The following is a 25,960-nucleotide window of genomic DNA, read 5'->3' as shown; positions in this document are numbered from 1 at the left end:
TCCTGGCTGGATTGGGGTAGGCTATTGCTTTTGAGGTGTCTATGGTGGCACCGAGGTATTGTTCACCCACTTGTCTGAGGTGATGGTCTGCCAGACATGAAGGAAATCTTGAAGTCTGCCCCCGACCAGAGTGGGATGGTCTGGAGGGAGCGGGGGGAATTCATTGGGTAGGCGGTGTGGCAGAGCGGGCGGTATTTGTCTTGCCTCTGCCTTTATTATTATTGCCCCTATAGGTGCCTCTTTGATAACCCCTTGTGAAGGTGGACTGAGTGGGGGATTTGTAGGAAGTGGACGTGTTATCTGAGGAGTAGCCTCTAGATGTACTCCGAAAGGAAGAGCGGCGAAAGGAGCGCCTAAGAGGGTGTGACTGTAGGGCTCCCATGGACTTCGCCGTATCTGTGTCCTTCATTTTTTCGAAGGCCTCATCTACCTTTGGGCCGAAAAGGTGTTCTTGGTCAAAAGGATGATTTAAGATGGAGGCTTGTACCTCTGGTTTAAAACCTGATATTCTGAGCCAAGCATGGCGACGAAGGAGGACGCTAGTATTAATGGCCCTGGAGGCTGTGTCTGCTGCATCTAAGGCACAGCGTATAGAGGTGTCAGTTATTGTCTTACCCTCTTGAATTAATTCATTGGCCCTCGTTTTATATCTTTCAGGGAGGTGGTGCATTATGGTTTCTAATTCATCATAATGTGCCCTATCTTATCTGGCCAATAGCGCTTGGGTGTTGACGATACGCCATATATTGGCTGCCTGTGACGCAGTGCGCTTTCCTGATGCGTCCAGTAGCTTTGACTCTTTGTCAGGTGGTGGTGCTTCGCCTGACGCCTGGGAATTTGATCTTTTCCGTGCAGTGGAAATCACTAGGGAATCTAGTGGCGCTGGCCCTTTGATATAGGCAGGATCTGTGAGGGGAGCTGTGTATTTTTTCTCTATGCGTGGGTTAATGACCCTGGCCCTGACTGGGTCCTTAAAAACCTCTGGCGCATGTTTTACCACCCCCTTAAGCATAGGTAGTATGGAGGTAGACCTATGTGTGGTCTTAAATGTGTCGAGGAGGAAATCCTCTTCCACTGGGTCAGTGTGCAACTCTTCCCCGTGATAATGTGCCGCCCTTTGAAGTAGGTGGTGGAAACCTAATTAATCTTCCGGTGGAGATGGCCTGGAAGGGTAAAGGTCATCTTGTGGGATGTCGGGAATATCTGGGTTGTTGTAGTCGTCCCATGGGTCTGGGGATCCTGTAGGGGTGGGGTCTTTGGGCACATCCCCTGTATCGTGATATGGGTCCCCCTGATCATCATCGTCTGGAGACGGGGTTGGAGAGCGATGAGGTGGGGGTGGAGAAGGCGGAGGGGGCAGAGGTGGAGAGGGTGGAGGAGGTGGGGAAGGTATTCTGAAAGGGGAGGTAGCAGAGTCCTTCCTCTTTGGAGGTGGAGGCGGAGCCGGTTTGTCCAAATATCTCTTTTTGGAAGAGAGCACCAAATGTCCAGTTTTTGGATCCTTGGTGAGAGTTTTTTGGAAGGGATCCGGTGTAAATAGTTCCTGTGACAGTGTTTGGTCCGTCGGCGCCGAAGTCTTCGGGGCCGATGACTTTTTAGGCTTGTCCGTGCCAGCTTGCTTAGCACTGGGCTTGGGAACCTCCGATTTCTTGGTCGGCGCCAAGGCGGGCTTATGGGGTTTGGTCGGTACCGAAGATGGCGTCGGTACGTAAGCGCTGGGTTTCGACCCCGAGGGCTGCGGTGCGGAGCTCGGTGTCGAGGTAGAGGCTGTTTTCTTTTTCGGTGCCGAAACACACTTCGGCACCGCTGGCAGGCTGGCTCGAGCCCGAGCTGCCGGAAGGCTTATTTGGCTTCTTCACCGGGCCCGAAGGTGGGGTGTGTGAAGCAGTGTCTGAGGTCTTGCCTAGGCCCGGAGGCGAAGGCGTGACCGAAGCCTTTTTGGGTGTTGGCGCGGGTGTGGGGGGGGGATATTACTCACGACCCTCTGCGCCGGAGTGATGTCCTCCACATCTGTGTCATCGGCCTCGGAAGCACTGACGAGGTCCTCTTCAGTGCGCTGCTGTCCCGGATCTTCGATGTCGTCTCCGAAGATGTCGACAGGAACTGAGGTCGAGGAGTGTGCCATGTTTCGTCTGGCTCTTCGGTCCCGAATAGTCTTTTTCGACCTGAAAGACTTACAGGCCGGACAGTCTCGAGCCTCGTGTTCAGGGGAGAGGCAGAGGATGCACACCTCATGAAGATCGGTGTGGGACAATTTGGACCCACATCGAGGGCACTTCTTGAATGGAGTCCTTTCCATCAGCCGGGACCGGAGCTTGGGTAGGCCCGAAGGCCGCCGTCGACGACTGGAATCGAAGATGTGTCGATGAGAAGGTGCGTTGATTAACGAGATCGCGATCGAAACAATACCGCGATGTAAGGTGAGATTCCGCTTCGATCGTCGAACTGGAAAATGTTCGGAACCGGAGCGCGAAGATTACATCCGAGCCCGATGGCGGAAAAAAACAATCTGAGGATGGAGCCGAAGCCCATGCGCAATACGATCCAAAGGAGGAGTCACCGACCTCGTGACTTCCAAAGGACTTTCCAAGAGGAAAAACAAACTGCAAACATCCGGGCCCAACACCAGATGGCGATCTATGCAAAAGTGTGTAGATCTGCAGCTCATATGGCTCGAACATATATATTACGAGAAATAACATTACACCTACAACAAACCAGGACTATTGTCTTTGTCAATGGTTAGTTCCTTAAAATAAATAAGCGACAACTATGGCTTCATTGCATAGAATATTGAAAATGCTTCAGTTCTGAAATGATGAGACTGTAAAAAGTACTAAAAAAAGCCTCTCTGTACTAAAACAAGCCTCTCTGAAGTTACATCAAAGGCTTTAAGTCGTGTTACTACTGCAGAGTTATGATTTTGTTTTTCACCTTGAGGGTGAGGGCAAAAATGGAGAGCCAGATAGGGACCCATCTCAGCCACTGGTTTCAAGAACTGCCAGTGCTCAGCACCGGCAGAACCTGGCCCACTTAAAGCCCTAACAAGGCATACAAACAATGCGGGCCTGAGGTCCTTGTCTCACACTTTACAGTACCCAGAAGCTTCCAGTGACATAGATAGCACTCTGTACACACATATGCAAGTGACAAAGCCATACAGATACAGAGGGTGAAAAGGAGTTTCCTGAACAGTGTCCGTAACACACGGTACACGGGCATGGCAATTCAAGGTACATAGTACCTTAGAACATTCTGCATAATCAAACCATTTGTACACTCAAAAGGATTATGTTACTTACCCAGTAAGCCCCTGTTCTTGGCATGTAGAGCTGCAGATTCACATGCTTTGCAGTCACGAGGTAAGGTGACTCCTCCATTCGGTGATAGTGCGCATGGGCTTCGACTACATTGTTAGATTGTTTTCCTGCAAGAGGGTGAGAATGGAGTAAGTGAGTGTAGTACAGAGATGTCCATGCGTATGCAATGTAAATAGTGAGAACTGCAACAACTATAGGTGCCCGGGGATGCGGGTGGGCGCATGTGAATCTACAGATCTACACGCCAAGAACAGACGCTTACTGGGTAAGTAACATAATCCGTTCGAGGCATATTTGCTTGAGATACACATGCTTTGCATAGACTATATGGCAGTATGCTCCCAAAGTGGTGGCTAACCAGTAGATGTTGCAGTTGTCTTAAGCACTGCTAGCCCTACATTGGCTTGTTGGCGTGCTAACACATCCACACAATAGTGTTAAGTAAATGTGTGTGGTGTAGACCATGTTGCTGCCTCACAGATGTCAGCTAGAGGGATGTTACCTAAAAAGGCCATTGTAGCCCCTATTTTGCGAGTGGAATGCGCTCTAGGGGGTATAGGTAATGTTTTTTTAGCTTTTGCATAGCAGGTTTGGATGCATTTAACAATCCATCTCGAAATTTCAGATTTAGAGATAGGATTGCCTTTGTGAGGTGGAGCGAATGCAACAAACAGTTGCTTTGTTTTACGAAAATCTTTTGTCCTTTCTATGTAGTACAATAATGCTCTTCTGACATCAAGTGTGTGAAGAGCTTGTTCTGCTGCTGAATCAGGTTGAGGAAAGAACACAGGTAACTATACTGATTGGTTAAGATGGAAAGCAGAAAGTACTTTGGGAAGGAATCTGGGATTGGTGCAATATGAAGTTTAAAGAAGGGTTCTGCTAAGGTTAATGCCTGTAGCTCACCAATTCTCCTTAATGAAATGATTGCAATGAGGAAGGTAACCTTGCATGAAAGAAACTGTAAAGGACAATTGTGAAATGGTTCAAAGGGTGGACCCATAAGTCTTGTAAGTACAATGTTAAGATTCCACATTGGGGCTGGAGGGATTCTTGGTGGGTTTTACACTCTTTAGGCCCTCCATGAAAGCTTTAATGACAGGAACTTTGAATAAAGATAAATGCTGTCTATTTTGCAAATATGCAGCTACTGCTGCAAGGTGCAATTGAATAGATGTGTAAGCAAGCCCAGTTTGCTGTAGGTGCAAAAGGTAACAGATGTTTTGAACAGAGGTATCTAGAGGAATAATTTTGTTGTTACAATAGACACCAAATCATTTCCACTTTGGTGTATAACAAGCTCTGGTAGTAGGCTTTCTTGCTTCTTTCAGAATAGTCAAACAATCTGGGGGCAAATGTAAATATCCAAACTCTATGGCTTCAGGAGCCAAATCGCTAAGTTGAGCTCCTTGGGATTTGGATGCTTGATTTCTCCATGGTTCTGAGTGAGAAGACTGGAGGTGAGATGTAGCTTTTGATGTGGAACCATGGTGTACCATGGTTGACGGGCCCATGTGGGAGCTACCAAAATCAGTGTAAGTGATGTTTGCCTGAGTTTCCGAACCAGAAACGGAAGGAGTGGGAGAGGCAGAAGAGCGTAGGCAAATATCCCTGACCAATTCATCTACAGGGCATTGACTTTGGAGAGAGGGAGTAGGAACTTGTTTGGGCATTGTGCGTTGTCTACTATGGAGAACAGATCTATTTGTGGGTATCCCCTCTGTTGGAACGTATGGAAGGAGAACGTGGGGATGAAGTTCCCACTCATGTATTTGCTGCCTCCTTCTGCTGAGGAGGTCGCAATTTGATTGTTCACTCCTGGAAGGTGTTCTGCAAGAAGGTGAATCTTGTTTTGGATTGCCCAGCTCCAAATTGTCAGAGAGGCGTGACGGATGGAGAGAGTGTGTCCCCCCCCTGTTTTGTATATAGTACATAGCTGTCATGTTGTCCGTGCAGACAAGGACAACTTTGCCTTTGAGAGGAGACTGAGAAGCTTTCAGCGCTAGAAATACTGCTAGAAGCTCTAGATAGTTGATGTGGAGACTTTTGTGCCTGTTGTCCCAGAGACCCTGAATTGTGTAATGGTGGAGATGTGTTGGGGGGGAAGAGTGTTATGTTTTTATCGCTGATATAACTGCTGCTAATACTTTATTTTGTAACTGCTGTGCTGCTACCCAGTATTCATTGTCTTGAGTGCGCTAGGCACCTTTAAATCCTGGTTGTGCTGAAAGTGTTTTTTTTGTGTGTTTTTTTTTTTGTTACCGGTGGTGCAGCGCTCTGATTGGTTCTTTTTATCCAATCAGAGGCGCACCTGGGAGGAGCCTGTTGTGCCCCCTGGTATTTTAGGCTCGCCGTAGCGCAGTCGTGCTGTTGGGGGGAAGAGTGTTTTTATATGTTTTTATCGCTGATATAACTGCTGCTAATACTTTATTTTGTAACTGCTGTGCTGCCACCCAGTATTCATTGTCTTGAGTGCGCTAGGCACCTTTAAATCCTGGTTGTGCTGAAAGTGGGATTTTTTTGTCACCGGTGGTGCAGCGCTCTGATTGGTTCTTTTTATCCAATCAGAGGCGCACCTGGCAGGAGCCTGTTGTGCCCCCAGGTACTTTATGCATGCCGCAGCCAGCAGCAGCTGGTGCAGGTAAGCACAGTAGGGCGGGGTGGGGGGATGTCGACAGATGACAGATTAGAGCAAATTAAATAAATAACTCCTATTCCATCGTCTGTCAACATCCCCCAGACCCCCACCGCGCTTACCTGCACCGGCCACTGCTGGCCGCAGCACGGAAGCGCCGCTGGCACGCCAAAGGCAAGCCCGTCTGCGCCCGTCCGCGCCTGGACATTGCCAGGGACCCTGCCCATTTGCCCGTCCAAAGGATGATGTACTCACGTGAGGAGTTGCTCACGGTACATAGGGCTTTATCCATGTGCGGGTCCCACTGTTGGTCTCCCTCGGAGGGTTCATGGCAATGCTGTCTTTGCAATTTCCAGCCTCAGCATCACCTAGGCGCTCAGTTAGGCAAATTTCCAACCAAAGCCAACGTTGGCATCATTGTCGTTCGCTGGCTAAACATCATGCTGAAATCTTTGACTTACTATCTGAAAACTCCTTAGATATCCTGTTTTTAACTGAAACATGGCTTTCCCAAGACTCTGTTGCTATTCCTGCCTTGGCTCTGCCCCCGGGTTTTGTCATGAAGAACATTAACAGAGAGGTTGGTCGTGGCAGGGGTATCGCCGCAATCTATAAAGACTACTATACCTGCACTTTTGATCATGCACCTAGTCGAGATTGCGAAAGCGCCATCTTTAAAACAGCCTTATCAAGTAATTTTACGTTCTCTGGACTGCTGATCTATCTCCCACCTGGGCCCTCCAAACATTTTAGAGAAGGGTTTATTTACGCAGTTAGTAGCCTTGCACTTCAATCTGCCAACTTTACTATTATTGGCGATCTGAATTTACATCTGGAGTCCGATAAGGACCCAGACATACATCATTTCTTGAATGATTTGGCTGCCTGACAACTAAATCAATTGGTCTCCGGACTTACGCATAAGGCAGGTCATCCGCTCGACCCTGTGTTAACTAACATTCTGCTCACACAGGCCCCAATAGTGGTTCCAATGGTTTGGACTGACCATCACCTAATAGGTTTCTCACTGCATCATACCGGCTTAATGCCATATATAAACGTCCCTGGCAGAAATTGGACCATCCTACTTTCCATAATATTCTTGCCAGTTCTCAGCCTACTCTCTCTTTGGATATCGAGATGGCTAGTGCTGGCTTTGGGAACTGGATTAATCAGGCACCAGATAGGTGCATTCCAGCCAAATGGACCCATCCTAAGAAAGGCCATTCCCAGGAGTGGTTTGATGAGTCTCTTGCTAAGGCCAGGAAAAACTGTAAAATTCTTGAGCGCAGTTGGAGATGATCCTACTGTCCAATGGCCAAATCTGAGTTCATAATCACTAGGAAAACCTACCACAAATTGATTGGAAAACCCGTTCCACATTCGTTGCTAACAAAATTAACACGAGCAAGAATCCCTCCAAAACTATTTTCTCCCTATTAAAGGATATGGTGAAATCTCCAGTGACTAGTAACAGCTCCATCACCTCTAACGACCAGTGTGAGGTGTTGGCCACCTACTTTATCAATAAAGTAGTGGGTATTTACAATAGCTTCCATGGGAAGTGTGAAGCCTCTGTGATGCTGTGGGATGAGTCTGCAGGATATGGGGCCAACTCTATGCACACCTTCCCTTCTATTACTCTAGACGGCCTCAAGGCTTTGGTTATGAAGATCAAGTCAGGGTCCCCTGATGAACCCCTCAAGCCTGATCTTTTTGTCCAGCATCAGGACTGTCTCCTGCCTAGCTGCCTGGATCTTATTAACCTTTGCCTTACCAACTCCAGGGTTCCTCAAACCTGGAAGAATGCGAAAGCTATCCCCCTTCTGAAGAAACCTTATCTTGATGCCTCAAGGCCGGAGAGCTGCCGCCCCATTTCGCTCCTGCCGTTCGTAGCCAAAATTACAGAATCTTATGTGAAAGGCATTTCGATGCAATATTTGGAGTCTCACTCCATACTGGACCCGTCCCAGAATTGCTTTCGTCCTAAGCACAGCACTGAGTCAGCTTTGCTAGGTGTAACAGAACAACTAAGAGCCTCCATAGATGAGGGCAACTTGACTGCCCTCATCCTGCTTGATCTCAGCGCGGCCTTTGACACAGTCTCACACAGCATCCTGATCCATCGGCCTCGTGAGATCGGTGTCACTGGTAGTGCCCTTGATTGGTTCTCCTCCTTTCTGTGTGGCAGGTCATCGCTCCTCCGTTCCACTCACAGATACACCCTCTGTGCTGAGGAGTCCCACAGGAGTCGGCTCTGAGTCCAACCCTGTTAAACATTTACGTTCGTCTGCTGGCCTTTTTGGCCAAAACGCGCAACATACAGTTGGTATCATATGCGGACGATACGCAACTGATCTTCTCCTGGACCAAGGACTCCAGCCAGAACATGATTACATTTCAGGAGGATTTGGCAGCCATAGCGGGCTGGATGGAGGTGAACTGTTTGCAGTTAAACTCATCTAAAACCCAGTTCCTCCTGTTTGGCAGAGATCAACACCTCTGGGGCAACAACTGGTGGCCGTCAGTGTTGGGTAGTCCTCCTTCACCCAAAGCAGCGGTAAATAATCTCGGCATCCAGTTGGATGCGGCACTCTCGTTTGAGGAGCATGCTAAGTTAGTGGCAGGGACCTGTTTTGGTATTTTGCGCAGACTTAAACCCATTTTGGGTCTGTTTGACCCTCACACGCGCCAGCTGGTTGTGCAAGCCACGATCCTGGCGAGGTTAGATTACTGTAACAGCCTCTTGTTTGGTGCTAACAAATCTGTGACCAGTAGGCTCCAACGCACCATGAATGTGGCAGCTCGCACCTTACTTGCACTGCCTAAGTATAGCTCGGTCACAGGGGTGCTGCGTCGATTCCACTTGCTCCCTGTGGAGCAAAGAATTAGGTTTAAAGCACTCTGTGCTATTCTTAAAGTTTTGACAGGCTCCGGCCCGGCGATTCTCGGAGACCTTGGCGGCCACTATGTCCCCTCCCGTGCTCTGCAGATCTACACCTGTTGTGGTTGCCACGTTTCCGTAGAGCCAGTCGGAGGTTGTTCATTTAAGGTGTTAGCCCCTATTTTATGGAACTCAATGCCTCTCGCTATCAGGAGCATTCCCAATCTTTTGGCGTTCAGAAAGGCAGTAAAGACATGGTTGTTTTAGTGGCTAAAACATTTTATTCTACTTTCTCCCTGATCTTTAGCGCTGGGGCGTCCTTTTGCTAGGGCAGCCATGCGCTTTACAAATCGCCTAACATAACACCCCAACCTGTGAGAGATGCGGCTGCTGTTAGCACGATCTGTGGAACAGGGTTGATGAAGGGCTGCCCTTTTGATACATTTTGTGGGTTCTACCACTGCAGAGAGTAATGGTTGCGGCTGTCTACCAACACTAGATCTGTTAATTGACCCTGTGGCTGATTCCACTGACATGCTGAGCATTCTTGTAGCGGAAGCATGTGTAGTCTTGCATGAGACACTTTTGCATGATGCCATATTCCCAGTAGCTGCATGAAAGTCCTGGCTAGTAAGGTTTGGTTGCCGTGGAACTGTAGCAATAGATTTTGGATATTGTGAATTCTGGCTGGATCGGGAGAGGCTAGAGCCGTGTGAGTGTTGAGAGAGGCTCCTTTATAAGATTGTATCTGTGAGACCTTTGCATGTTGACCGTGAAACTCAATTGGTGGAGTAGGTGTAGCGTGGTCTGAGTGTGTTCTAGACACTTCTGGTGTGTGCTGGCTTTGATGAGCCAATCGTCTAGGTATGGGAAGACGTGAATTTGTTGTCTTCTGAGATGAGCTGCCACTACTGCTAGACATTTGGTAAACGTTCCGGGAGCAGTAGTTACTCCGAATGGGAGTACATTGAACTGATAGTGTTTGCCTGCTATCATAAATCTGAGATATTTGCGATGAGCTGGATGAATGGGAATGTGAAAATATGCATCTTTGAAGTCTAGTGTGGACATAAAATCGCCTTGCTTTAGAAGTGGAAGGACCTGCTGAAGCGATACCATATGGAAATGTTATGACAGTATGTACTGGTTTAACAATCTTGAAATCCAAAATTGGTCTTTAGGAGCAGTCCTTTTTGGGGATTAGAAAATAGAGAGAGTAAACCCCTGAACCTTGGTACTGTAATGGAACTAGTTCTATGGCTTCCTTTTCTAAAAGAGATTGCACCTCTTGTTTGAGTAAGTGTAAGTGGTCTGACGATAGTTTGTGAATGCCAAATGGGGGAAAACTGTTGAAGTCTTTCTCGACAGGTGTTAAGTAATCAGGGGGAAGTGTGGGCAAGTCACGGTTTGTTAGGGGAAGGGGTGCTACGCACTGTGACACCTTTACCCCTACCCTTTAAACTGTTTCCTCTATACCCTCCTCTATAGAAACGTCTAGAGGGAGAGGATTGGGTGTTGCCTTCATAAGAGGAAGCATTTGGGTCTGAAGATGTAGTTTTAGACGATGCTCTATAAAAGGAGCAACGCAAGGAGCCTCTTTTTGATGGGACTGGAGCGCTCCCATGGATTTTGCCACTTCAGTGTCTTTTTTTATTTTTTCTAAAGACTGATCGACTTCGGGACCAAACAGGTGTTCTTTGTCAAAAGGGGTGTTTAAAATGGACTGCTGAACCTCAGGTTTAAACACCAAAATCCTAAGCCATGCATACCTTTTAATGAGAATGCTGGTATTGATCTCCCTAGCTGCGGTGTCATCAGCATCTAGAGCACATCTGATTGAAGAGTTAGAAATGAGTTTCCCCTCTTGAACTAGCTCTTGTGCTTTGGCTTTGTGTTCTTCTGGGAGATATTGGAGCAGTTGATCCATCTCTTCCCAGTGTGCCCTGTTGTACCTAGCTAGTAGGCCCTGTGTGTTTGCGATGTGCCAGTGGTAGGCGGCTTGAGCAGCCACTCATTTACCCGAGCCATCTATAAGCTTATATTCCTTGTCTGGGGAGGTGCATCCCCAGAGGTTTGCGAATTAGCTCTTTTGCGAGCATTGGACACCACTACGGAGTCGATAGGTAATTGTCCTTTGATAAACACAGGATCAGATGTGAAGGTTTATATTTTTATCGACTCTAGGGGTTAAAATACGTGCTCGCACAAGGTCTTTGAAGATATCATCTGCATGTCTCATCATGCCCTTTAGCATAGGGAGTGTTTGACTTGACTAGTGTGTGGACCCAAATGTTTCAATAAAAAGTTTTCTTCTCAGGACTCTATGTAAGGCTCGCCCATGATACTCTGCTGCTCTAGCAATAAGTGGTTGATAAGTCACACTATCGTCCAGTGGTGATGGCTTTGCAGGGTAAAAGTCTGGCTCAGTATCTAATGGAGGGTCAATGGTGTAATTATTCCAGGGGTTTAACAGCAAATAAGTGGCTTCTTCATCAATATCATCCCCTTCAGGCTGTGTATGTGGAGATCCCTGAGGTGTTACGTGTAAAGGATCTCAAATTGGTAAATGTGGAGAAGATGTTGGAAGTGGAGAGGATTGTGGGGCAGGATAAGAAGGACTGGTAGCCATGTCTTTTTTGTTCTTCAGAGAAATCTTATATGCAGGGTCCTCTGAAGCAAGTTTGCGTTTGGCTGGTGTTTTAGCAGAAATATGTCCCGTATAAGGATTGATATAAATCTTCTTTTGTTTAGGATTCAATTTGGCTTTAAGAAGGTTTAAAATTGGCTCAGGAGGCTCGGAGATTCCGTCCTTTGATTTCGTGTGTGATATAGATTTGCTTTTGGGAGCGGAAGGTTTCGGCTCCGAAGCATGTTTTTGTTTCAGAGCAGAGGGTTTCGGCTCCGAACTAGATTTGTCCTTCAAACCTAAGGGCTTCGGATCAGAAGATGATTTCGGACTACTCGGTCCCGAGCCAGAAGGCTTGACAATTTGTTTTGGTGCCGAGCCAGGAGGTGGGGCGTCGGAAACATTGTCTCAGTGCAGACCTTGACCAGAAGGCAGAGGTGGTGCCGTAGCCTTATACTTTTTGGAAAAGGTTTTGGGGGGCAAGAGGTCTTCGGCACTCACGGCACCCTGTCCCGGGGGCACGTCTATAAACTCCAAATCGATCTGGAGTACAGAATCTGACTCTGGAACGGAGAAGGCCTCTTCTTCTTCTGCTACCAATGCTTCGATCTCTTCTTGCTCTGATTCTTCACCGAAGATATCCGGAGTGTGTTGAATGCTTTGGTGTTGCATTTCTCGTCGTCGAGTCAGACAATCGCATAAGTTTTCTTGGGCCTTAACGATTTACAGGCATCGCAGTCTTCCTCCTTGTGCTCCGGAGAGAGGCACAAGTTCCAAACTTGATGTAGGTTGGTGCGAGGGTACTTGGCGTGGCACTGAGGACAAAATTGGAAAGGAGTCTGTTCCATCGGCAGAAGGCTGGACCGACACGGCTATGCTCGAGGGCCTTCCACAACGTCTTCGGTCAAAGATTGAGAATTTGTTGACTGATTCGATACACGGAGAACAGAAAAACGCATACGAAAACAATACCATCGAGGGTAGAGTGCATTGCCCACTGAAGGGAACCCGAAGAACAGTTTCGAACCGGAGAGCAGCAATACACGTCTGAACCCGATGGCGGAAAAAAACTATTGAACAATGGAATCGATGCCCATGTGCACTATCCCCGAAAGGAGGAGTCACCTTACCTCATGACTGGAAAGACTTCTTCGAAGGAAAACAACTTGCAAACATCTGTACCCAACACTAGATGGCAGGAGTATGCAAAGCATGTGTATCTACAGCACACATGCCTCGAACAGGGTTTGCATCTGGAGAACAAATGGGAAACAGTTTAATGCCAGCTTATTTAGGCTGTCAAATTCTATAACTAAGTCTGGGAAAAGTTTCTTAAACCACCAGCCATTTGCTGTTGCTAACACAGCTATTCTGAGTTTTAATACAGCAGTATTGCATTGTAATACATGGATGTCTCATTAATTCAAACAAAAAGAGTGTTGAATATGTGGCAATCCCCTTGTCACACATTTAGCACTATTCAAGCAAGTATTTGAAAGCCAAAATCTGAAGCTCAGTCCGGGGTGGGCTGGTGAGAAGAGCCTCATGCCTTTGATGGCCTACAGGGCCAATACCTCTGCCACAGACCCCTCCCATCCTCATTGCCCCAGGAGAAGGGTCCAGTACCTGCAAGCTTCCTGTTGTCCAGTTTCAGGCGGTTGAGTGGGTTGGTGCCATATAACAGGACATGGCGCTCTGAATGGACTGACTGTAGCTCCTCCAGTGTGGCTTTGCGGCCGCGGATGCACTAAAAGAGGGAAAAAAGGTAAAAATGATCAGGCGTGCTTTAAAATAATCTTGTGGTATTCCGTGTGCTACAGCTTTACACTGTCAGACAATCACTCTGTATACCACGGTTCCAACTGGAAAGTCGGTGCTCTACAGCATTGGACTGCTGAGTAGGCCTCTGTGTACTACAATGTTAGGCTGCTGAGGAATCTATATGTGCTGCACCATTATACTGCAGAGAGGGATCTCTGTGCACTACAAAACCAGACTACAAGCACTATCTTTTTGTTCTACAGTGTTTGTCTGTAGAAGAGCATCTCTGTGTGCTACAGGCCAAGTACAAAGAGATACTGTTCCACAATCCATGACGTTAGATAGCTAAGAAGCATCTCTTGTACGACAGAGCTGCAGAACAGCAAAACAGTGCTGTACAGTATTAGACTGCTCGGCAGCATATCTTTGAATCATAGTGCTAGACTGATAAGTAGCATCCCTGTGTACTACAATCTTGGCTGCAGAGCATCTCTTTTGTGTTAAGATTGTGGAGCTACATCTCTAAGTCCTAAAGCATTAGACTACAGAACAGTATATCTGAGTATTACGGTATTGGAGTAAAGGACAGCATTCCCGTGTACTGCAACCTTAGTCTGCAGAGCGGCATCTCTGTATGCTGATGTTAGGAATCAGAACTGCCTCTCTGTGCATTGGAGTGTTAGAGTGGGGAGAAGCATCACTGTGTACTGGAGTCCCAAGCTGCTGAGCACCTTTTCTTTGTAGTACAATGTTATATTTCAGAACAGCATCTCTGTATAGTAAAGTATAAGACTGCTGAAGATCACCTCTGTGTACTAGGGTGTTAAAATGCAGAACAGCATCTCTGTGTAGAGAATGTAAGATCACATAACACCATCTCTGAATACTAGAGCGTTAGGCTGCAGAATACCATCTCCGAGTACTCAAGCGTCACACAGCAGAACAGCATCTCTGTGTCCTAGTGTTAGACTGCAGAACATCTTGTCATTGTACTGCAGTAAGCAACTCTGTGTCCTAGAGTGTTAGACTGCAGAACATCATCCCTGTGTATTACAATGGTACACTGTGTGCCAGCATCTCTTTGTAATGCAGTGTTAGCCAGCACAGCTAAAAAAGTAATTATTGGACCAACACTACCCATCCACAAATAGTGCATGATCACCAACCTAACCATCATGAGCATAGCCACGGAAAAAGCAGAACAGTAACACCAAAACAATGTCACAGAGTACGGCCTCCAGGTCAATGCTGTGTGCAGGTGACCGCTCTGCAGCACTAAAAAGCCAAGATTTTCTAGACTATAGAACTCCCACACAACCAAGTGTTGGCAGTGCTATTCTCCTGCTCCTCTTTGACATCTTAACAGCTACTGACCATCGAGCTCCTTACTACATCCTTATCCTGGAAGAGATTAATTGACAACATTTTTAGCATTGCTATGTGCAATCACAGTCAACAGGCACCACCTGTGGAAGTGACCAGCACCCTCAAGCCTTTTTGTTGGAACCGCAGTGAGTCCAAAGGAGTTGGCTGGTTCACCCATTTCCCATTCTGACTGCTCTAAACGCGGTGAAAGAAAGAGACTGCATGATGAAGCCCAGGATGTCCTACCTCCTATAAGTAAACGCTGCCCAACTGTACCCATGACTGTAATCAGAAAAGTTCTTTACGTCTACTTGGGTGTAGGTACCTCACAGTGGCTGCGCAGCCCCCGCTCTTGAAGTCGGGACCAGATGCTCTGGATCCTCCCTGCATGCTCAGGGTGATTACTGTTGTCTCCACAGGAACACTGGTGCTTCAGCATGACTGAATCATAAACAATTCCTGGGGTATAGAGGAGAATAACAAAGAATGCTGAAGTGAAAGGAGTCAGCAGCAACAATGAACAGTTGAAAAACACAGTCAAATAACACTTTGGGTCTCCTCCGGAGTAGGAACGCGCTATCCAAAAACTCAGTCCAATACAACCAAAACCAGCCCCCACAGAGGACATAAAGAACAGGTAAATCACATATTGTGATAACTTTACTGTTGTGTACCGGAAACTGTACCAACTTGTGGACGATCCTAAGAAAGGGACAAACTAGTACTTGGCTTCCATGGGTAGGAGTTTAAAGCATCTTGGACCGGGATCTCCAGCCAAGAAAAGAGCAATGGTATTCAGGTGCAAAGCCATTCTTGTTGAAAATATCCCTACACAAGGTAGTGTGTTGAAACTTTGCTGAACCTTCAGGATTGTTGACTCATACTCCATTTCTCACATACTCTGGCCAGAGGTCACTAAAGGGATACGCTCTCTTAGCAGTTATTCCTGCCTTGAACAGCACTGGGAGTGTGAAGTGGCCATGGACACTGTATACATATGTGACAAATATCAATTTCTTTTGATGCTGACTCAGAACTCATGAAAACGTCTAGTTTTCAAGAGAAGATGGACGCTGCACATTGGGTTGCAGTAGCCTCGGCTAGGATCATCGCACCTTTGTTTTATCATAAGCCTTCCGCCTCATAATCTTCTTGTTAGGACCTATGCAGCTGGGCTTTAGATTTATATCCATGGAGTTAACAGGGTCATCATAGAGCATCACCATACCCAGAAGGGCCTACTAGTTACAATCCTAGCTTTTGAGTTTGAGCAAAAACTGCATGATCCGAATCAAACCATTTGATGCCTCTTTTAAACAATCTGCTCATATAGGAGTGGCATAAAAAACAAAAAACTAGAGATCACTATCCCAATTACTGTTCGCAGTCCCACTGTTTCACACCCTGGTTTGTGTCATTTGGATTGCAGCTTGAACCCACAAATAATGCTGTTACATGTACAGCAACTCAAGTTTAAGATGTTCCTGCTGCAATTAAAAGGTTTGCCTGAGGTGCTGCCTTGTTGTCAGGACCAAGCATGCTAAATTAAATAAATATAATATTACAGTGTACATTGTAAAGAACACAGCGATTGTTGGTCTATTTGCGCCAGGATTTGGTGTTCACAGCAGAGGCCGTGGAGGCAGGGGTTCTTCGCAGGCCAGATCATAGTCAGAAGAGGGCTTCTCTGAAGATTAACACACAAAGCCACTTCAGAAACTGGCAGCGGTAAAGTTAGCCCACCCCTGTCTTTGCAGAGTAGCTTCTTTTTCTATAACAACCATTATTTTTCTTCCACTGCAAAAATCCTACATTTATCAATCTCAACTTCTCTGTGGTACCACCTCACATCTCTACATGACATCTATTAATGTCATAACCATCACATCCTCTCCTTCCTGTGGAAATGACCATGGGTCCATTTCCTATACAGTGAGAGCCAATACATATCTATTACTGGTAACCGTTCTCCCTGTATAACTAACACACACACATTCATATTATGTTGTCTTCTGGTGACGATCATCACATGCCTACGAATTACATTTTAATGCTAAGTTCCTCCTGGTACAGCCAGCACATATATATACATGTTATCTTGTCTTCTTCTTGAGCCACAACATTTATGCATTTAATGTTTGTCTCCTGTTAAAATAACATTTTCTAGACATCCAATTTGGTTTCGTGCTATAACCAACATATTCTGTACATGCTATATTTCCTTCCTACAATAATGACAGCATGTCGTTGTCTCTTCCTGTTATCAATTCCACTTCTACTGATGGCGTATTCGCGTCTTGTTTTAAGCACTGCATGTCAATCAATCAATCATGGGTTTGTTGAGCGCGATTACTCACTCATAAGGGTCTCAAGGCGCTGGGGGGTGGTGGGGTGCAGGGTCCTGTCCATCAAGGAGGAGGTCTATCGAACAGCCATGTTTTGAGGTCCCTCGTGAAGTTGGGGAGTGATGTCGTTTGTCTGAGGTGGAGCGGGAGGGCGTTCCAGGCTCTGGTCGTGAGGAAGGAGAAGGAGCGGCCTCCCGATCTGGACCTCCTGGTGCAAGGGACCACAGCGTGGGAGAGCTGGGTTGATCGTAGGGTCCTTTGGGGTGTGTGGAATGTGAGTCGGCTATTCAGGTATGCTGGTCCGGTGTTGTGGAGGGCTTTGTGTGTGTGGGTGAGAATCTTGAAGGTGATTCTTGCCTCGATGGGGAGCCAGTGGAGTGGAGGAGAGCCGTCTGTTGAGGTAGGATGGGCCGGTCTTGTGGAGTGCATTGTGTGCGTGGATGAGGAGCTTGAAGGATATCCTCTTGCTGACGGTGAGCCAGTGCAGGTCCCTCAGGTGGGGGTTGATGTGGCCGTGGCGTGGTACGTCGAGGATCAGTCGCGCCGAGGCGTTTTGGATGCGTTGTAGTCGTTTGATGAGCTTGGTCGGGGCTCCTGCCTAGAGAGCGTTTCCGTAGTCGAGTCTGCTGCTGACGAGGGCCTGGGTGACTGTCTTTCTTGTGTCTGTCGGGATCCATCTGTAGATCTTGCGGAGGGTGTTGAAGCAGGAGGAGGAGACGGGGTTGACCTGCTTGGTCATTGAGAGCGTTGAGTCGAGGATGATTCCCGAGTTGCGTGCGTGGTCGGTGGGTGTCGGGGCTGCTCCTAGTACCGTCGGCCACCAGGAGTCGTCCCAGGCTGAAGGGTTGGTGCCGAAGATGAGGACCTCCGTCTTGTCCGAGTTCAGCTTCAGACGGCTGGTCTTCATCCAGTCAGCGACGGCCTTCATTCCTTCGTGGAGGTTGGCTTTGGCGGTGATGGGGTCCTTGGTGAGGGAGAGGATCAGTTGAGTGTCGTCGGCGTAGGAGATTATGTTGAGGTCGTGCTGTCGGGCGACGTGTGTGAGCGGGGCCATGTAAATGTTGAACAGTGTCGGGCTGAGGGAGGATCCTTGGGGTACGCCGCAGATGATCTCGGAGGCTTTGGACCGGAATGGGGGGAGGCGGATGCTCTGGGTTCTGCCGGAGAGGAAGGGGGTGGTCCATTCCAGAGCCTTGTCTCGGATCCCTGCGGCGAGGAGGCGTGCGCGTAGCGTGCGGTGGCAGACGGTGTCGAAGGCGGCGGAGAGGTCAAGGAGGATGAGTGCTGCGGTCTCGCCGTTGTCAAGCAGGGTCCTGATGTCGTCGGTTGTGGCGATGAGGGCAGTCTCGGTGCTGTGGTTGCTGCGGAACCCTGACTGGGAAGGGTCCAGGATTCTGTTTTCTTCGAGGTATCAGGTTAGCTGTCTGTTGACGATTTTCTCGATGACCTTGGCCGGGAAGGGGAGCAGAGAGATGCGCTCTGCCGGTGCCGCTGCGTTCTGCCGGAGAGGAATGAGCGGATCCAGTCGAGGGCATTGTACCGGATCCCTGCATCGTGAAATCTGAGTGTTAGGGTGCGGTGAGAGACTATTTCAAAGGCCGCTGAAAGGTCGAGGAGGATGAGGGCTACTGTCTCTCCTCTGTTCAGGAGGGAGCAGATGTCGTTTGTTGCGGCAAGGAGTGCAGTTTCCATGCTGGAGTTCTTTCTGAAGGCAGATTGGGAGGAGTCAAGGATGTCGTGCTCTTCGATGAAAGTGACAAGTTGGCTGTTGATGGCTTTCTCAATTACTTTCGCTGGGAATGGGAGCAGGGAGATGGGTCTGTAGTTTGAGGTCGGTGGGGTCCGCTGAGGGTTTCTTCAGGAGGGGGTTGACCTCAGCGTGCTTCCAGTCGTAGGGGAAGGAGGCATTCGGGAGGGAGCGGTTGATGGTGTGGGGAAGCATGGGGGCGATGGTGTCAGCAGGTCTGTTGAAGATGTGGTGGAGGCAGGGGTCCATGGGGGCCTCGTGTGGGTTGACTTAATCATCTTCAGTGTGTCTTCAGTGGTGAGGGCTGTCCAGCTGTCAATCGTTGGCTTCAAGGTGTCGGGGTGGTTAGTGAGGGTTCTGTGTGTTGGCTGTCTTCGTCGAAATTGTCGTAAATGTTCTTGATTTTGTGGTGGAAGAAGGTGCTGAGTTTGTTGCAGAGGTCTTGTGAGGGAGGGATGTCTGTAGACTCGCTGATGGGTTGGGAGAACTCCTTTATGATGATGAAGAGTTCTTTGCTGTTGTGCGCGTGCGTGGAGATTCTGTCTTTGATCACTTTCTTTCTTGTATTTCTGATGAGTTGGTGGTGGGCGTTGGTGGCGGCTCTGAAGTTGTTGTGGGCTTCTGTAGATTTGGAGTTCCTCCAGGCCTTTTCGAGGTGGCAGCATGTGCATCTGGACTCTCGGAGTTCGGTGGTGAACCAGCTGGCTTTCCTGGCATGTGTATTGTTCTTCTTGAGGGGGGCTATAGTGTTGGCGCAGTCGGAGATCCATCTGTGCAAACATCATCATGTCCTAACATGTTATAATGTCTTACTGTAACAACCACCACATGTCTATACATGCATTTGTCTCTTCCTTTTATTGCCACATTTATGTGCATTTTAGCTAATTTTTCAGTCAAGATAATAACAATAATAATAATAATAATAATAATACTAAAGCTTATAAAGCGCGACAGCTACCCCAGTCAGGGGTGTCCCGGCGCTGAAGCAGCAGGTAATTTGCGTCCAGAAACGAGCACCAGTATAACAAACCATATTAGTCAGCCCTAAAGAGCCACATCTTCAAGGCCTTTCTAAAACAGGTTTCTGACTTAGCCTGCCGCAGGGACCCTGGTAAGGCATTCCACAGTAAAGCTGTTCTAACTGTGAAAGTTCTTCCGCCCAGGTGTGTTTTCGCACAGCGTGGGGTGCATAGCACATTATAAGAATTTGATCGCAGCGCACGATTTTGCTTATAGGGACACAGTCTTTCCTTCAGATAACCAGGGCATTTTCCATTAAGAGACTGATAAGCCAAAGTCAAGGCCTTATTAATTATTTTCTCCACTGGGAGCCAGTGGAGCTCCTGCAGATGCGGAGAGACTTGGTGTCGGAATGGTATAAGACAGACCAGTCTCGCAGCAGCATTCTGTATCATCTGTAGGCGGCAAATGGCGTATTTGGGAAGGCCCAAATATAGGCCATTTGCGTAATCTAGCCTAGATGTAACTGTGGCATGTACTACTGATCTGCGGCGACCTTCCGGTAAGAAATGTAAAATTTTCCGGAGATTTTTTAATTTACTAAAGCAAGTTGCAGAGACCTGCTGTATTTGGGCGGAAAGAGAGAGGTCTGCCTCCCATCTCACCCCTAAATTACGGATGCATGTAGCAGGGGATGGTGGTGGACCCATTTCTGGTGACCACCATAGAGCTGAATCTGGCACTGGGCCCTTGCCGAAGAACAAAACCTCTGTCTTCCCAGCGTTAAGTTTTAATTTATTAGAGTTCATCCACTGTGCTATATCACGCATACAACCTTTGAAATTTTTTAAGGCATCAACCGTCCGCTCCTTAATATCACAAGTATTTGCAGTTATTCTCAACACATGTATTTGTAGGTTGTTGTTTCTTGCTATAAACATTAGGGGACCATAATAGGGTACGCCATGGTTCAGAGTGGGATATATTACATTAATGCACTGTTCACAACGCCTGCACTTCACCTATCACCTATCACATTAGTGATAGGTGGAATGGGCGTTTGTAGCTGCAGCAATGTAGCATGGGTACAAAGGTATAATGTTTTCTCATTTGAATAGGGTCATGCCATCATGCAAATGAGGGACCAGTCTTCGTGACTGCACCAGCACAAAAATGTGCACTGGTATGATTCCTATTATAAAGAGGCCACACAAGCCATTCTGGCCCCCTTCTATAATACACCAGTGACCAGGGGCGCAAGAAACCGATGCTCAAGTCCACTGGACAACTGGGGCACTTTTAGAAATACCACCCAGATGTTTCTGCATGGTATTTTCTCCTACTGTTATAACCACTATATTATATTTCTATTTAATTTATTTTCTCTTATTTTTATTTTATTTCTAGGGCTGACAATGTTATCTTCCTGCTTCAAAGGAAGAGCGTCTTTTGTTTTGCCAATATCTTTGCCGACGTTTGACGAATCTCCACGAAATGTTCACAACTAATACGATGCTCACTTCAGATGGTGTCTGGAAAGTTTTGGGGTGATCTGTGAAGCGGGGCCAAGAAAAAAGGGGGGCCCTGAAACACGTTTTCCCTATGTTAATTCCCGTAGGGTTTTTTAACACGACTACAGCCCGAAACACGGTACAGAATTACAGCAAATTTGGCAGGAATCTAGATCCTGGTCCAGAGTAGTGACTTTCAGTAGTTTGGTGTATATCTGTTCAGTGGTTTTAAAGATATTTACCAAAATCCAAATTTGTACATCTAGGGGCAAGGATACGCCGTGGATCTGATCGCCCCATGCTATAATCTAATTGGCTGCCAAGACTTTAACCAGGAAGAGTCAGCAGCCATCATGGGACTCTGTTTTAGTTGAGTCCCACAAAAAACATTAAAAATAAAATTAGCAGCAAAAAAGACAAGCAAGGTCTCCTGTGCTAGTTTTGAAATGAGTCCCCGGGTAGGCCAGATCCCAAAAATTTTAAAAATAAAAACGAGGGGGCACACAGACCCCACCTCCTAAGGTTCTTAGAGTCCCGGGGGCCACCACCTCCCCGGGGCTTTATTGACTTAATTGAGGGGAGCGAAGCAGAACCCCGTCTTGGGCTTCCTTGAAACCCCAGGGACTACCACCTCTCCAGAGCCAAATATAAAATGTATGTGGGGCCACACGGACCTCCCCAGGTCCCAGGGACCACCACTTCCCTGGGCCCAAATCACTGAAAAAAAATGGGAGAGGGGCCATGCAGCCACCCTCCCTGGCCATATATGATGCCAGGGACCAACACCTACCTGGGACCAGCCCGTGCAAACAGAAGCCCCCCTCCTGGAGTCAGTAATGGCCCTGAGGACCACCACCCCATAGGGCCAGCTCTTGCTATGTCCCGGGGTGCCCATCCTTGGGATATAGCTGTTTGCTTTTGCTTGGCGAGAGCTGTGACAGCTGCCGCCTAGCAAAAGCAACACTCCGCTTTCAGTGGGTGGGAGCTGTCAAAGTGCTCCCACCCGCTGGAAGCAGAGGTTTCATCCCTTTCCCTGCCTGCAGACATGTGAGCAGGGAGAGAGATTAAACTATTTCTCCTGCACATAGGGAGTAGGCTTTATAGCAGTTCCCTTCATGCTAGAGCAATGCCGGCTCCCACAGGATGCAGTGAGCCAGCTGAGACTATAGGGGCCTTGATGCTTCCCCTGCGTCCCGGGGAGAAAAGAGCATAAAGAGGCAAATGAAAGGTCCAAAACGAACAGAAAGATGCAAAGTAAATGTTAGAAACAAGCAGAAAGAAGCCAAATAGAGATCATAAATAAGCAGAAAGAGGAAAAATAGAGATCAGAATCAAGCAGAAAGAGGAAAAATAGAGACCAGAAACTAGAAGGTCAAAAACAGGCAGAAAGAGGAAAAATAGAGATCAGAAACAAGGAGAAATAGGCAAAATAAAGGTCAGATATGAGAAAAAATTATAGTAAAAAACAAGCAGAAAGAGGCAAAATAGAGAAACAAATGAGAAAGAGGCAAAATAAAGGTCAGAAACGAGCAGAAGGCAAAACAGAGATCAGAAACAAGCAGAAAGAGGCAAAATAAAGATAAAAAATTAGCAGAAAGAGACAAAATTGAGATCAAAAATGAGCAGAAAGATGCAAAATAAAGATCAAAATCAAGTAGCGAGGCAAAATACAGATAAAAATTATCAGAAAGAGGCAAAATAAAGGTCAGAAATTAGCAGGATGCAAAATAAAGGCTTGAAGCAAGCAGAAAGAGGCAAGATACAGGTCAGAAACAAGCAGAAACAGGCAAAATAAAGGTCAGTCAATGAGCAGCAAGAGGCAAAATAAAGGTCAGCAACAAGCAGTAAGAGGCAAAATAATGGTAAACAACAAGCAGAAAGAGGCAAAATAGAGATAAAAAATGAGCGGAAAGAGGCAAAATAAAGGTCAGAAACGAGCAGAAGGCAAAACAGAGATCAGAAACAAGCAGAAAGAGGCAAAATAAAGATAAAAAATTAGCAGAAAGAGACAAAATTGAGATCAAAAATGAGCAGAAAGATGCAAAATAAAGATCAAAATCAAGTAGCGAGGCAAAATACAGATAAAAATTATTAGAAAGAGGCAAAATAAAGGTCAGAAATTAGCAGGATGCAAAATAAAGGCTTGAAGCAAGCAGAAAGAGGCAAGATACAGGTCAGAAACAAGCAGAAACAGGCAAAATAAAGGTCAGTCAATGAGCAGCAAGAGGCAAAATAAAGGTCAGCAACAAGCAGTAAGAGGCAAAATAATGGTAAACAACAAGCAGAAAGAGGCAAAATAGAGATAAAAAATGAGCGGAAAGAGGCAAAATAAAGGTCAGAAATGAGCAGAAGAAGGCAAAATAGGACCAGAAACAAGCAGAAAGAGGCAAAATAAAGATCAGAAATGAGCCGAAAGAGATAAAATAGAGATCAACAACGAGTAGCGAGGCAAAATACAGATAAAAATAGCAGAAAATGGCAAAATAAAGGTCAGAAATGAACAGGAGGCAAAATAAAGGTCAGAAACAAGCAGAAACAGGCAAAATAAAGGTCAGTCAATGAGCAACAAGAGGCAAAATAAAGGTCAGCAACAAGCAGAAACAGGCAAAATAAAGGTCAGAAGTGAGCAGAAAACAAGCAGAACCTACTCAGGCCATTATGCAACCACTCACAGAACACAGACACTCTCATAGCCACACACAGACCCATTCACTCATGCACACCCTCACAGACTAACTCAGACACATACACCCACTCACAGACACAGACAGACACTCATGCGTCCACTTATAAAATCACTCCTATTCTCACTCACCCACTACAGATCTACTCCGAGACTCACACACCGACTCACAGGCCCACTTAGATACTCATATACCCACTTACAGCCCCACTAATACTCTCTCACACCCACTTACAAACCTATTCAGACACTCATATATCCACTGAGACACTCATGCACTCATACACTCAGTGTCAAAGGTTAGTGGCTACAGTTAGGAAATACAATTTTGAAAAACCTTATAAATTCACCTAAAAAAATCAAAGGTTATAGGGACATTATAGTTAGGAAATAAAATGTAACAAACCATAGGAATTCACTGAAAAAAGCCAAAGGTTACAGGGACGTTATAGTTAGAAAAAAGAATAAAATAACTGTAAAAAGTCACTGAAAAAAACAAAGGTTACTGCTAATTACCTCACATATTACATCACGCATGACATGGTCAATGACATCACTGATAACATCATCCACAGAAACACTCACACACTCACTCAGACCCCCATACAACCTCCCATACGCCCACTACAAGACCCTTACATTCACTTACACAACCACTCACTTATCCCTAGAGCTACTCACACACCCTCTCACTCATAGAGCCTGATCATAAAATCAGTCACTCACTCATACAGCCTCACATTCACCCATACAGCTACCGACTTTGAAAGGAAGCCAGCACTGTATTTTGAGAGTCTACAGACAAAATTCAAAAAAAATGTTTTTCCGGGCCACGAGGGACTTCTGGGCTGATACAGAGCGAAATGCCTGGCAATTACTAAAAGAGATACAGGGAAAGTTCACCATTCCTTGTCTGGTTTAGTTTACCCAGCTTAACAATTACCCATCTTTTGATGGCCATGGTTTTAGCCCTTTCTATCATCCCATTCTTTTCTTTGCTTTGCTTTAAAGCAAAATAGTTGACATAAGTGTGGCCTGCAGAAAACATTGGCAAGAAATTACTTTGTGTTTTGATTGTCTATTTCAAACTAGAAAAACGTATATGTGTACTGGTGTCCAACAATGGGGATCTTAGACATAATTGATCAATGGCAGAACAAACACTAGGCAAGTATCAATTGCAGACATTGAAATGTTTCCACCACTTCTATGTCCCGGCCTGCAGTCACTCTACCATCTTTTTTGATGCCTATTTAGAGATCCCAAACAGTAAACAAGCATTTACAAAGACAATAGGTCTCGCCTATGTGAGAGCTATTAGCTTTGTCAATGTTTTTTAACCATGTTGTACAATAGCATGGCTGCAGTTCAGGATGATTAAAACTTAGTGGTGTACTATAGAGGAGAGTGGAGAAGAGCAGAGTAGCGTGGAGTGGAGTGATGTAGAGAGCCGTGGAGTGGCACAGAGTGGAGTAGCATAGAACACAGTGGTGTACAGAAGAGAGGCATAGAGTAGAGTATAGACTGGAGTGGCGCAGAGTGGCGTAGAATGACAGAGTGGAATAGAGTGGTGTAGAGTGGAGTGGTGTAGAGTGGAGTGATGCAGAGTGGTTTAGAGTGTGTTGAGCAGAGAGGTGTGGAGTGCTGTAGAGAGGAGTTGCATAGAATGCCAGAGAGGGGCATTGTGTGAAGTGGTATGGAGAGGTGTAGAGTGGAGTGGCATACAGTGGAGGGGCATAGAGTGGCACAGAGCGGAGTGGCGTAGATTAGATTAGTATACCGTGGAGTGCTGTAGAGTGGAGTGGCATAGATATGAGTGGGGGTGGGGTGGAGTACAATGGGGTGGAGTAGAGTGGAATAGAGTGGAGTGGTGTACAGTAGAGTAGCATAGAGCATGGTGGGGTGGCGTAGAGTGCTGTAGAGTAGAGTGGAGTAAAGGAGAGTGAAGTGTCCTAAAGTGGCATTGTGCGGAGTGGAGTAGAGTGGCATGGAGGGGTGTAGAGTGGAGTGATGTAGAATAGAGTGGCACAGACTGGTGTAGAGTAGAGTGGCACTGGTTTCAGTGCCATGGAATAAAGTGGCGTGGAGTGTGTACAGTGTGTAGTGTCTTGCAAATTAAC

General features: G+C 46.7%; 1 protein-coding gene across 4 annotated transcripts in view; it reads right to left on the bottom strand.

Annotated features, from left to right (window-relative positions):
- Nucleotides 1–25,960, bottom strand: part of HDAC7 (histone deacetylase 7) — a 726,616-nt gene that overhangs the window by 175,018 nt on the left and 525,638 nt on the right. For all 4 annotated transcript variants that reach the window (XM_085600245.1, XM_085600246.1, XM_085600247.1 and 1 more), the window contains 2 exons: nucleotides 14,917–15,050; nucleotides 13,092–13,212 (listed from right to left, as the gene is read on the bottom strand). In XM_085600245.1, coding sequence (XP_085456371.1) covers nucleotides 13,092–13,212; nucleotides 14,917–15,050 — 255 coding nt within the window. The remainder of the gene's footprint in view (nucleotides 1–13,091; nucleotides 13,213–14,916; nucleotides 15,051–25,960) is intronic.

The sequence above is a fragment of the Triturus cristatus genome, chromosome 4_2 (assembly GCF_964204655.1).
Source record: "Triturus cristatus chromosome 4_2, aTriCri1.1, whole genome shotgun sequence".
In the NCBI taxonomy this organism is placed as follows: Eukaryota; Metazoa; Chordata; class Amphibia; order Caudata; family Salamandridae; genus Triturus; species Triturus cristatus.
Note: the sequence above shows the minus strand (reverse complement) of the source record. Positions and strands in the feature narration are given on the sequence as shown.